General features: G+C 48.0%; 1 protein-coding gene across 1 annotated transcript; it reads right to left on the reverse strand.

The window, feature by feature from the left end:
- Positions 1-783: 783 nt before the first annotated feature.
- Positions 784-1,716, reverse strand: LOC119944545 (taste receptor type 2 member 7-like). Its single transcript, XM_038765526.1, has one exon. The coding sequence runs from the start codon at positions 1,714-1,716 to the stop codon at positions 784-786; it is 933 nt and encodes a 310-aa protein (XP_038621454.1).
- Between the last annotated feature and the right edge of the window lie 10,994 nt (positions 1,717-12,710).

The following is a 12,710-nucleotide window of genomic DNA, read 5'->3' on the forward strand; positions in this document are numbered from 1 at the left end:
GATATGTGTTACCACCTCCATCAGGTGGTTTACAGTTGAACTTTGCTTTTTTCTCTTGCACTGTAACAGATTCCAGGGGCATCTCTTGCCCTCATCCTCACACTGTCTGGCCGAGATAGTCAGGGCAAAATTGTCGAGTTGGGTAAAGAGAAGAAAGAAGTGCTTAGAGCCCATCTCGCTCCAACCACACAAGGTGAAAAAGTTGAGGGGGGCAGCCCTCCTGCCCTCTTCAGCAGAGAAGTCCACTCGGTGTAGTTGAGATGAATCATTGAGACCCAGAACTTGGTCCATCGGAAAGTCCGGTCTGTGGAGAGGCTGGGATATGGGGAGTCCGGTCTGTGGAAAGCTTGAGCCTGGGGAGAGCCTGGGCCACAGGGATCCAGTCCAGCTGGGAACTTGGTCTGATGGACAGTCCAGTCCAGTCAGTGGAGAGCTTGGTCCAGCAGAGAGCCTGGATCATGGGGAGTCCTGCCCAGCAGAGAACCTTAGTCCATAGGAAGTCCAGTCCTTGGAGAGCTTTGTCCGGGCGAGAGTCTGGGCCATGGGCAATCTGGTCGGTGGAGAGTTTGGTCTGGCAGAGAGCCTAGTTCATGGAAGTCTGATCTGGATGAGAGCTTGGTCTGGCAGGGAGCCTGATCCATGGGGAGTCTGTTCTGGCCAAGAGCTCGGTCCGGCAGAGAGCCCAGGTCATGGGGAGTCCGTCCATGGACAGCTAAATCTGTGGGGATCCCAGTCTGTTGGCATCCTTACGGGACCCTCCCAGCTGCAAGCCTCTGGCTCCCTTCAGGCAGCAGATGGAGCTGCTGCCACTGCCACCCCAAAGGATCTCTGCAGGGTCCTGGTGGCCCATGTGACCAGCGCCTCTGCTGCCTTCCTCAGCTTGCTGTTACCCAGGACCAGGAAAATTCCGTTTCCCGAGGCGCAGGCACCCATGAGCACCAGGCCTGTGGAGAATGCCCCTGAGCTGCTGGGGCAGTCCAGAGTGACCACAAGGAAGTTGGCAATCACAAACAGAAGGTAGAAGAAGAGGAAGGCCACCAGAGTCTTGGTGGCGGTGATGTGGGCCTTGGGGCTGGGGTCCCCATGGCCGGTGGCGAGGTGGCCCATGTGCCTGACATGTCTTAGCAGGGAGCTGACCAGCAGGGAAATGGAGACCAGAAAGATGGACAGGGGTGGGAGGGACTCCAGGCTCAGGAGCAGAGGGAGGTAGAAGTCCAATATCCTTCTGCTGTCTGGTAGGTCCGAGCAGTTCCTGACCTCTCCGTAGAAGGCTCCCCAGGGTGCTGCCTTGGAGGCCCCCAGCAGCAGGGTTAGGGTGGAGATGGCAGAAACCAGCAAGGTGCCCAGCAGCAGCTGCAGCCCCAGCCTGGGCACCCTGCATTTCAGCCACAAGAAGCCAGGGTGAGTGAAGGTGCCGATCTTCAGGAAATAGAGGAGGCTGAGACAGGTGGCGAACCAGAGGCTGGCCTGGCTCGTAAGCTGCCAGAGCACGGTGGTGGCCCAAACCTGCAGTGGGGACATGGTCAGGTACCCAGAGGCAATGAAGGCATCCAGCATCAGAAACCACTGCCGGCACAGCTGGGAGCCGCTAAGGCCACTCAGCATCAGGTCATAGGAGGTCACCTGGCCTCCCCTCACCCAGTCCAGGATGTTCACTGCCAGTATGAAGCCATTTATCCCCAGGGTGGACACCAGCTCGGCTACAGCCACAGCCATGACCAGTCTCTCTGCCACAACAGAGGGCATCATTCCTCCCTGACTCCTGGCTCCCAAGGCTGCAAGTTTCTGGGACTCCGGAAGAAAATCGTGGCTTCCTGCTCCTTCTTGAGTCCCTTTTCTCTCAAGTGCCTTGGGAGCTCAGAGCAAGCAGAAAGCAGGCTTGGAACAGCCAGGGAGTGGGATGGGACTGGGATCAGATAGGGTGGTAGACAATCCCCCTCCTGGAGCAAGTTTGCATATCTCCCCTAGTTTGCCTTGGCCCAGACCCAGATGGAAGGACCTGGTGTAGCAGAGAAATCTGAGCTGGGCCCTGTCCCCAGCCCCGGGCCCAGCAGTTCAGAGACCAGTGAGGCAGAGATGGGGGCACAGAGACTGGTGGCCCAGAGACAGGCAGAGCGGAATCCAGTGGTGCAGAGATGGTGGTGTAGAGACTGACGATTCAGAGACTGGCAGAGAAGAGACCAGTGGTACAGAGATAGTGGCACAGAGACTGGTGACCCAATGACTGCCAGAGCAGAGACAAGTGGTTCAGAAATAGTGGCACAGAGACTAGTGACCCAGAAACAGCCAGAGTAGAGATGTAGTGATGGTAGCACAGAGACCTGAAGGACCAGAGGCAGGCAGCCAAGGGCCTAGTGGTCCAGAAAGTGATGTTCCAGAGAAGGGCAGCATGACAGCCAAGCTTAGCATTTCTCTGTGAGGACCTGGGGCCTTCTCTGAGCCTCTCTTGAAACTTCTCCAGGGGCACCCGGGGGAGGTAGATTACCATCCATCCACTGAGGGATAGAAGACTGACCTAACATGTCCAGGGCTCCCCCCTGGAGACAGTCAGTTGTATTATTGAACACGTACTGTGTGCAGAGCACTGCACCAGGCATTTGAGAGAGTACAATATAACGGACACATTCCCTGCCCACTATGAGTTTACAGTCTAGAAGGATTGGCACCTCCTTCTGGAAACATTTTCCAACCTTAGCTTCATTAACATTGTCCTCTCCTGGTTCTCTTCCTATCTCTCTGACTGCTCCTTCTCAGGCTATTTTGCTAGCTTCTTCTCTGCTTCCCACCCCTTAACTGTGGATGTCCCTTAAGGCTCAGTTTGGGGTCCCCTTCTATTCTCTAATCCTGGCTCTGCCACTTGTCAGCTGTGTGACTTTGGGTAAGTCACTTCACTTCTCTGGGCCTCAGTTACCTTATCTTTTAAAATGGGGATTAAGGCTGTGAGCGCCATGTGGGACAACCTGATTACTTTTTATCTCCCCCAGCATTTAGAACAGTGCTTAGCACATAGTAAGCACTTAACAAATACCACCATCATCATCGTCATGTCCATATCCTTATACTCTGCCATTTCCTCTCTCTGTAATTTATTTCAATGCATGTCTCCAAATCTAGAATATCAGTTCCCTACGGGCAGTGATCATATCTACCTACTCTATTGAATTCTACTCACTAAGCACTTAATACAGTGCTCTGCACTATGCACATACCAAATGCTCAGTAAATGCCATTGAATGATTGAGAAGCAGTGTGGCTTAGTGGAAAGAGCATGGGTCTCCGATCAGAAGATCTGGGTTCTAATTTTGACTCTGTGACGTCTGCTGTGTGACATTAGACAAGGCACTTCTCTTGTTTCAGTTCCCTCATCTGCAGATTAGGGATTAAATACATGTTCTCCCTCCTACGTAAGACAGTGAGTCCCATCTGGGATCTGATTTTCTTGTACCCACCCCAGCACTTAGTACAGTGCTTGGCACACAGTAAGTGCTTAACAAGCATGGCTCAGGGGAAAGAGCACGGCCTTTGGAGTCGGAGGTCTTGGGTTTAAATCCTGGCTCTGGGAATTGTCAGCTGTGTGACTTTGGGCAAGTCACTTAACTTCTCTGTGCCTCAGTTACCTCATCTGTAAAATGGGGATTAAGACTGTGAGCCCCCCGTGGGACAACCTGATCACCTTGTAACCTCCCCAGTGCTTAGAACAGTGCTTTGCACGTAATAATAATAATAATAACAATAATTTGGGTATTGGTTAAGCGCTTACTATGTGCAAAGCACTGTTCTAATCTCTGGGGAGGATACAAGGTGATCAGGTTGTCCCATGTGGGGCTCACAATCTTAATCTTCTAGACTGTGAGCCCACTGTTGGGTAGGGACCGTCTCTATATGTTGCCAACTTGTACTTCCCAAGCGCTTAGTACAGTGCACTGCACACAGTAAGCGCTCAATAAATATGATTGAATGAATGAATGGATGAATCCCCATTTTACGGATGAGGTAACAGACACAGAGAAGTTAAGTGACTTGCCCAAAGTCACACAGCTGACAAGCGGCAGAGCAGGGATTGAACCCATGACCTCTGACTCCCAAGCTTGTGCTCTTTCCACTGATCCACACTGCTTCTCTAGTAAGTGCCTCACATAGGAAGCGCTCAATAAATGCCATCATCATCATCAACAAATATCTCAGCTATTATTATTATTACTATTACTGTCTGCTGTCCAGATGATTTTTATTACAGTGTTTGCATTCAACTCCCTACCCTACAAAAACCTTCAGGTGTTGCCCATTCACAACTATATCATAGAGAAACTCTTCACCACCATAGAGACACCTCCCTCCCACTACACTCAGAGCTCACACTTCACTTCTCGAAATCCAACCTGCTCACCGTGAGTTGCTCTGGTCACTCCTGGCTCTGGCCTCTCACCCCCCCACCACCACCCCGCTGCCCCCATCAACCCTCCGGCCTTGACCCCCCAAGGGTTTCCCTGACAGCTCTCAGGATATGAGGGGAACGAGCAGAGATGCAGTTCTAATTCCCAGGCTTGGGCTCTCTCCCTGACCCAGAAGGTTAGCTTTGGCCTCAGGCTCCATCCTCTTCCTGCCTGCTCCCCCAAACCGGGGCCATGAGAATCACTTCAAAATCATAGCCCTCTCTGGTCCTTCCTCCTCTCTGTGCTGCCTTGCTCTTAACCCGACCCCTAGCTCCTTCCTGTTTGTCCTGCACCACCTCCCTCTTGAGCAATGCGGTGGCGAGATTCTGGGCTGGAGGCCAGGGGGTGGGGGGGGTCCTCTGCTGTCGGGCCTGAGGACCCTGACCTTTCCCTTCTCCTCCACCCCTGCCGCCTGGCACGAGAGCAAGTTTGGCCAGCTGTGCCAGGAAGGGGAAGAGCAGACAAGGCTGAGTGGTGGCGATCCATACCTCCCCGATCCCCCACTCCAGCCAGCTGTCTCCACCTCCTCCCCACACTCCTGGCTGCCACTGTCTCTACCGCCACCTCAAAGGGACCCCGGGGACGTCACTATGTATAAAACCAGGGGGGTGAGTCCTTTCCAGGAATATATATAGAATTGTCCTTCATATTCGAAGAAGAGACAATTCAGTGAAATTCACCTATGAATACATGTGTGACCAAGTAGGTCGATCAGGGACCCACAATTCCAGCTGCATGGTGGAAACAGAAAGATTCATTCATTCATTTGATCATATTTATTGAGTACTTACTGTGTGCACCCCACTGTACTAAGTGCTTAGAAGAGTGCAATACAACAATAAAAAGACACTTCCCTGCCCACAACGAGCTTACAGTCTAGAGGGAGGAGGCAGACATTAATGAGGGCCTTTGTTGCATTGTCATGCTTAATATTTGCAACACCTGGCGCTCTTTTCTCTTCTGCCTCCTTTCCTCTCATTCCTTATGAAGTTTTGTTCACAAGGAGCCACTGCTTGACAACAGTGTGCCAGGCTGGTCTGTCTTCAGCCATTAATGCTCAGTTTTCAACAGGGATGCAGCATGGTTTGAGGCCTGGTTTATCCTTTAAATGCTTTCTCTGCCCTCCTGGCTTTATTATTACTATCAAGTGCCATCAAGTAGTTTCTGACTCTATATTTTCTCCAGAACGGCCTGTCTTCTGCCATAATCTGCAACGTTTCTAATGGTTCTTCTGTTGTCATTGTTACGGTCTCTATCCATCTAGCTGCTAGTCTGCCTCTTCCATGTTTTCTCTGGACTTTTCCTAGCATTAATCTCTTCTCCAGAGGATTAGTCCTCCTGATTATGTGTCCAAAATATGCTAATCTGAGTCGAGTCAAAAACCACTTTGGCTTAATTTGCTCCAAAATCCATTTGTTTGTTTCTCAGGCAGCCATGGTATTTAATAATAATAATAATAATGGCATTATTAAGCTCTTACTATGTGCAAAGAACTGTTCTAAGCGCTGAAGCACTGTTGCAAAAGCCTTCTCCAACACATCTCAAAAAAATCGATGTTCTTTTTATCTTGTTTTTTCACTGTCCAGCTTTCAGATCCATACACTCTCACTAGAAACACCATAGAATTTACAATTTATATATTTGTGGCAAATTGTTTCATCAGCACATTTCATGACCTTTGCAATAGCAAGTCTTCCTAACATTAATCTTCGGCGTATTTCTTGACTACTAGTTCCTTTCTTCTTGATTACCCACCTCAGGAGAGAGAAATTGTCAACTATTTCAATCTTCTCTCCATCCACTACAAATGTGTTAAAACTTCCAGTTGTCATGTTCTTTGTTTTCTTGACATTCAAATGTAGGCCCTTCTTTTTGCTCTTTTCCTTAACTTTCAATGGTAAGCCCTTCTAATCTTTTTCACTTTCTGCTAGTAGGATTGTATCATCAGCACCATGATGATCTGGACATTTGACATCGAGTCTGGCCTATCAGTGATGGCAGTGGAAGTGGTAAGGAGCCAGATGTGGGGTCTGTTTGGGGTCCAGGTCTCCCAGCAGAGAGAAGTTTGGATGACACTCCAGCACTTAGAAAAGTGTTCGACACATAGTAAGCGCTTAACAAATACCATCATTACGGTGTTGTGGATAGAGCACGGGCCTGGGTGTCAGAAGGTCATAGATTATGAGAAGCAGCGTGGCTTAGTGGAAAGAGCCCGGCCTTGTGAATCAGAGGTTGTGGGCTCTAATCCCTGCTCTGCCACTTCATTCATTGATTCAATCATATTTATTGAGTGCTTACTGTGTGCAGAGCACTGTACTAAATGCTTGGGAAGTATAAGTTGGCAACATATAGAGACTGCCCCTACCCAACAACAGGCTCACAGTCTAGAAGGGGGAGACAAACAACAAAACAAAACAAGTAGACAGGTGTCAATACCATCAGAATAAATAGAATTATAGCTATATACACATAATTATTAAAATAAATAGAATAGTAAATATGTACAAGTAAAATAAATAGAGCAATTAATCTGTACAAACATATATACAGGAGCTGTGGGGAGGGAAAGGAGGTAGGGCGGGAGGATGGCGAGGAAGAGAGGAAAAAGGGGGCTCACTTGGCAGCTGTGTGACTTTGGGCAAGTCACTTCACTTCTCTGGGCCTCAGTGACCTCATCTGTAAAATGGGGATTAAGACTGTGAACCCCATGTCGGACAACCTGTTAACCTTGTATCTATCCCAGCGCTTAGAACAGTGTTTGGCACATAGTAAGCACTTAACAAATACCATCATTATTATCATTATTATTATTATTATTCTAATCCTGGCTCTGCCACTTGTCTGGTATGGCCTTGGGCAAGCCACTTCACTTCTCTGTGTCTGTTACCTCATCTGTAAAATGGGGATGAAGACTGTAAACTCTGTGCAGGGCAGGAACTTCACCCAACCTGATTTGCTTGTATCCACCGCAGCATTTACTATAGTGCATGGCACATAGTAAGTGCTTAACAAATACCGTTATTATTAATATTATTATTACTATTACCTTAAGTTAGGTCTGGAGCCTGATCAATCAATCAATCAATCAATCGTATTTATTGAGCGCTTACTATGTGCAGAGCACTGTACTAAGCGCTTGGGAAGTACAAATTGGCAACACATAGAGACAGTCCCTACCCAACAGTGGGCTCACAGTCTAAAAGGGGGAGACAGAGAACAGAACCAAACATACCAACAAAATAAAATAAATAGGATGGAAATGTACAAGTAAAATAAATAAATAAATAAATAGAGTAATAAATATGTACAACCATATATACATATATACAGGTGCTGTGGGGAAGGGAAGGAGGTAAGATGGGGGGATGGAGAGGGGGACGAGGGGGAGAGGAAGGAAGGGGCTCAGCCTGATACCGTGCCATCATCACACTCTGTCTGACCATCTCCCAAAGGATGTGCTGGCCTTCTTGATTCTGTTTCCTACTTCCTTGCCTATCATTATATCATCACTCAATGTGCTGCTTAGATAACAAATTTCTATCACAGTATTTGCCTTTCTTTTCCCTGTATGAGTTTTTGGTTGTATGTATGGCTTCCCTGGTACAGACTTATACATTTCTTTACATTACATTATTATTATTTAGACTTATCGTCCATCCTTAATTCTTGACTGATTCAGTGAAACAGTTCACAGTCATATGCAGAATAATGATGGCATTTATTAAGTGCTTACTATGTGCAAAGCACTGTTCTTAGTACTGGGGAGGTTACAAGGTGATCAGGTTGTCCCACGGGGGGCTCACAGTCTTAATCCCTATTTTACAGATGAGGTAACTGAGGCACAGAGAAGTTAAGTGACTTGCCCAAAGGCACGCAGCTGGCAATTGCTAGAGCTGAGATTTGAACCCAAGACCTCTGAGTCCAAAGCCTGTGCTCTTTCCATTGAGGCACACTGCTTCTCATGTCTTCTTGAGTGTGGGTCCGTTGGATGTAATCTTTTCCAAAGAGCAAGCCTGGAAGACTGCCTCCTGGGAATAGTGATGGATCTGAAGGTCTGGGCTGGGGTCATTTGTAAACAGGTCCTCCTGGAGACAGAGAGGTATTCAATGATGAAGTGGATCTGAAGCAGAGGGCTCTTGGTGTTCAGAGATGACTAGGAATTTGAGGCATGGGACTGCTGGGTTTTGTTCTTTTGGGTTGTTTTAATGGTATTTGTTAAGCATTTACTCTGTGTCAGGCACTGTACTTAAACACTGGTCCCTATTTTACAGATGGGGAAACTGAGATCCAGAGAAGTGAAGTGAATTGCCGAAGGTTGCACTAAGGACACATGGCAGAGCCCGGATTAGGTTTGTGCTAGCTGTTGCCTGGGTGACCTGTCTGATTACCCCCTGTCTGATCTTGAGGGAGGTGGGAACTATTCATTCATGCATTCATTCATTCAGACATCAATCTCTGCCCACAATGAGCTCACAGTCTAGAGGTGGGGAGATACACATCACTACAAGTAAACAGACGTCTATATAAATAAATAAAATTACCGGTACATACATGAGTGCTGTGGGGCGGGGAGACCAAAGGGAACGAGTCAGGGTGATGCAGAAAGGAGTGGGAGTTGAGGAAATGTGGGGTTTAGTTTGGGAAAGTCTCTTGGAGAAGATGGGCCTTCAGTAAGGCTTTGAGGAATTGGTGGATTTGAGGAGGGAGGGCGTTCCAGGCCAGAGGTAGGACGGGGGCCCACCTAAGTGGGGTTTTCTGGTGTTCCTGGGATGTGGTGACAGTGCCAGGGCTGGGGAGGGCAGGTGCAGGAGACGTCCCAGGGTTGGGTGTTGGCGGGACCTGGGTTGCAGGAGGTGCCATGGGGCTGGGGTGGGAGGGAGTGAGGGTGCGGGAGGCGGCCCGGGCCTAGGTAGGGACAGGGGCAAATGTGAATGAGAAACAGCATGGTTTAGTGGATAGAGCAAGGGCCTGGGAGTCAGAAGGTCATAGGTTCTAATCCTGGCTCTGCCAAATATCTGCCGTGTGACCTTGGGCAAGTCACTTCACTTCTCTGGGCCTCAGTTACCTCATCTGTAAAATGGAGATTAAGAGTCTAAGCCATATGAGGTCTATTAGGAGGCCTTCCCAGACTGAGCGCCATTTTTCCTCTCCTCCTCCCCTCCCCATCGCTCCCCCCCCGCCCTACCCCCTTCCCCTCCCAACAGCACTTGTATATATTTGTACATATTTATTACTTTATTCATTTTCCTTGTACATATTTACTATATTTATTTTATTAATGATGTGTATAGAACTATAATTCTATTTATTCTGACGGTTTTGAAACCTTTCTACTTGTTTTGTTTTGTTGTTTGTCTCCCTTTTCTAGACTGTGAGCCCGTTGTTGGGTAGGGACTATCTCTATATGTTGCCAACTTGTACTTCCCAAGTGCTTACTACAGTGCTCTGCACACAGTAAGTGCTCAATAAATACGATTGAATGAATGAATGAATGAATGTGGAACAGGGACTGTGTCCAACCTGACTAACTTGTATCTACCCTAATGCTTAGAACAGTGCTTGGCACATAGTAAGCACTTAACAAATACTGTAATTATTGTTATTATTATAATAATAATGAAGGCATTTGTTAAGTGCTTACTATGTGCAAAGCACTGTTCTAAGCATGCGGGAGGCAGTCCTGGCACTGGGTCTGAGCAGGGGCCAGGATGGGCATGCGCATCGGTCTGAGAGTTATAATCATTAATAGCACTTTTTGAGCACTTACTGTGTGCAGACCACTGTATTAAGTGCTTGGGAGAGTAAAATTCAGTGGAGTTGGTAAACATGTTTCCTACCCACATTGAGCTTTTAGAGGGAGACAGACATTGATATAAATAATTTATGACATAAAATTGACAGATATTTCCATAAATCCTGTGGGGCCGAGGGAGAGATGAATAGCAAATGTCCACAGGTCATACATCCAAGTGCACAGTCAACACAGAAGGATGAGGGAGTCGGGAATAAGAGGACTTAACCAGAGAGGTCTGGCAGCGGTGGGGCTGTCATCCCCCTACCCATGTCCTGGAGCAGCTGGCAGAGCTCTGTCCGACCCTCCCTGTTGCTCCCTTCCCCTCCTGCTCTGCGACACTCAGCCCCTCGGCAGGGGAACCTGTGGACTTGTGCTGGGACCTCCTGGGAAGGAGTAGAAATAGAGATGCTTGGATCCAGAGAGCCATTGTTTGGGTGTTTTCTGGACTAAGACTGTGAGCCCTATGTAGACTGAAGCAGCATGGTACAGTGGGTAGAGCACAGGCCCGAGAGTCAGGAGGTCATTCGTTCTAATCCTGGCTCTGCCACTTGTCGGCTGTGTGACCTTGGGCAAGTCACTTCACTTCTTTGGGCCTCAGTTACCTCATCTGTAAAATGGGGAGCGAGACTGTGAGCCCCACGTGGGATAAGGACTGTGTCCAACCTAATTTGCTTGTATCTGCCCCAGCACTTAGTACAGTGCCTGGCACAGAGTAAGCTCTTAACAAATACCATAATTATTATTATTATTACATTTTGAGGAGTGTAAGCACCTCTGTTCAGGGATGCGCATGAGTCTGAGACAGGGGACTGCCAGTGTTTAGAAATGAGCATGGATCAAAGGCAGGGGACTGCCAATGTTCAGAGATAAGCATGGGTCTGAGGCAGGGGGCTGCTGATATTCTGAGATGAGTGTGGGTCTGAGGCACGGGGCTGCCAGCTTTGAGGGCAATGGTAACGGTACATCTGAAGGTGTGCGCCGAGTGACTGACGTAGAGTTCAGAGCGGACCCCCGACAACCGAGGTTGATGTGTGTGTGTGTGTGTGTGTGTGTGTATGTGTGTGTGTGTGTGTGTGTGTGTTGGGGGGATGGGTGTAAGGGGGTGCAGGGTGTGTGGCGGCGCTGATCTGGGCCTCTAAACCGTATGGGTGGGTGGGATGCAAAGCAGCAGAAAAGATGTCCGGAGTGAGGTAACCTGATCCTCCCCGGTTTGCATTTCCTCCAGCACAAAATTGCTCTGATTTGGTTCATTCATTCATTCATTCATTCAATCGTATTTATTGAGCACTTACTGTGTGCAGAGCACTGTACTAAGCGCTTGGGAAGTACAAGTTGGCAACATATACAGTCCCTACCCAACAGTGGGCTCACAGTCTAGAAGGGGGAGACAGAGAACAAAACCAAACATATTAACAAAATAAAATAAATAGAATAGATATGTACAAGTAAAATAAATAAATAGAGTAATGAATATGTACAAACAAATATACATATATACAGGTGCTGTGGGGAAGGGAAGGAGGTAAGACGGTGGGGATGGAGAGGGGGATGAGGGGGACAGGAAGGAGGGAGCTCAGTCTGGGAAGGCCTCCTGGGAAGTCTCTACCCAACAGTGGGCTCACAGTCTAGAAGGGGGAGACAGAGAACAAAACAAAACATGTTAACAAAATAAAATAAATTGAATAAATATGTATAAATAAAATAGAGTAATAAATACTTACAAACATATGTACATATATGCAGGTGCTGTGGGGACGGGAAGGAGGTAAGGTGGGGGGATGGGGAGGGGGAGGGGGGGGAGAGGAAGCGCTCTGCCCCTTCCTCTCCTCTACCCCCTCTTCCTCACCCTCACTCATCATTAAATCATTGAGAGGTATTTACTGGGTGCCTACTTGTGCAGAGGACTCTCCTAGGTGCTTGGAATTCACGTAGCCTAGTGGAAAGAGCACGGATTCTAATAGCAGCTCTACCATTTATCTGCTATGGGTACTTGGGCAAACTGCTTCACTTCTCTGAGCCTCAGTTTCCTCATTTGTAAAATGGAGATTAAACACCTGTTCTTCCTCCCCTCTAAACTGTGAGCCCCATGTGGGACAGGGACTTTATCTGACCTGACTGGCTTGTATTCAGTTGTATTTACTGAATACCCTAGATTGTATCTACCCAATGGCTTAGTACTGTGCTTGGCACATAATAATAAAAGTAATAATTGCGGTATTTGTAAAGCACTTACTCTGTGCTAGGCACTGTACTAAGAGCTGGGTTGGATACAAGCAAATCGGGTTGGACACAGTCTCTGTCCCTCATGAGGCTCACAATCTTAATCCCCATTTTACAGATGAGGTAATTGATGCACAGAGAAGTGAAGTGAATTGTTCAAGGTCACAGAGCAGACAAATGGTGGAATCAGGGTTAGAACTCAGGTCTTTCTGACTCCCAGTCCAGTGCTCTATCCACTAGGTGATGCTGCTTCTCCATATCAA

This window comes from Tachyglossus aculeatus, chromosome 2, assembly GCF_015852505.1.
Source record: "Tachyglossus aculeatus isolate mTacAcu1 chromosome 2, mTacAcu1.pri, whole genome shotgun sequence".
In the NCBI taxonomy this organism is placed as follows: Eukaryota; Metazoa; Chordata; class Mammalia; order Monotremata; family Tachyglossidae; genus Tachyglossus; species Tachyglossus aculeatus.

Coding starts and splice junctions, on each gene's coding strand:
- LOC119944545 (XM_038765526.1), bottom strand. CDS start 1,716: ATGGCTGTGGCTGTAGCCGAGCTGGTGTCCACCCTGGGGATAAATGGC.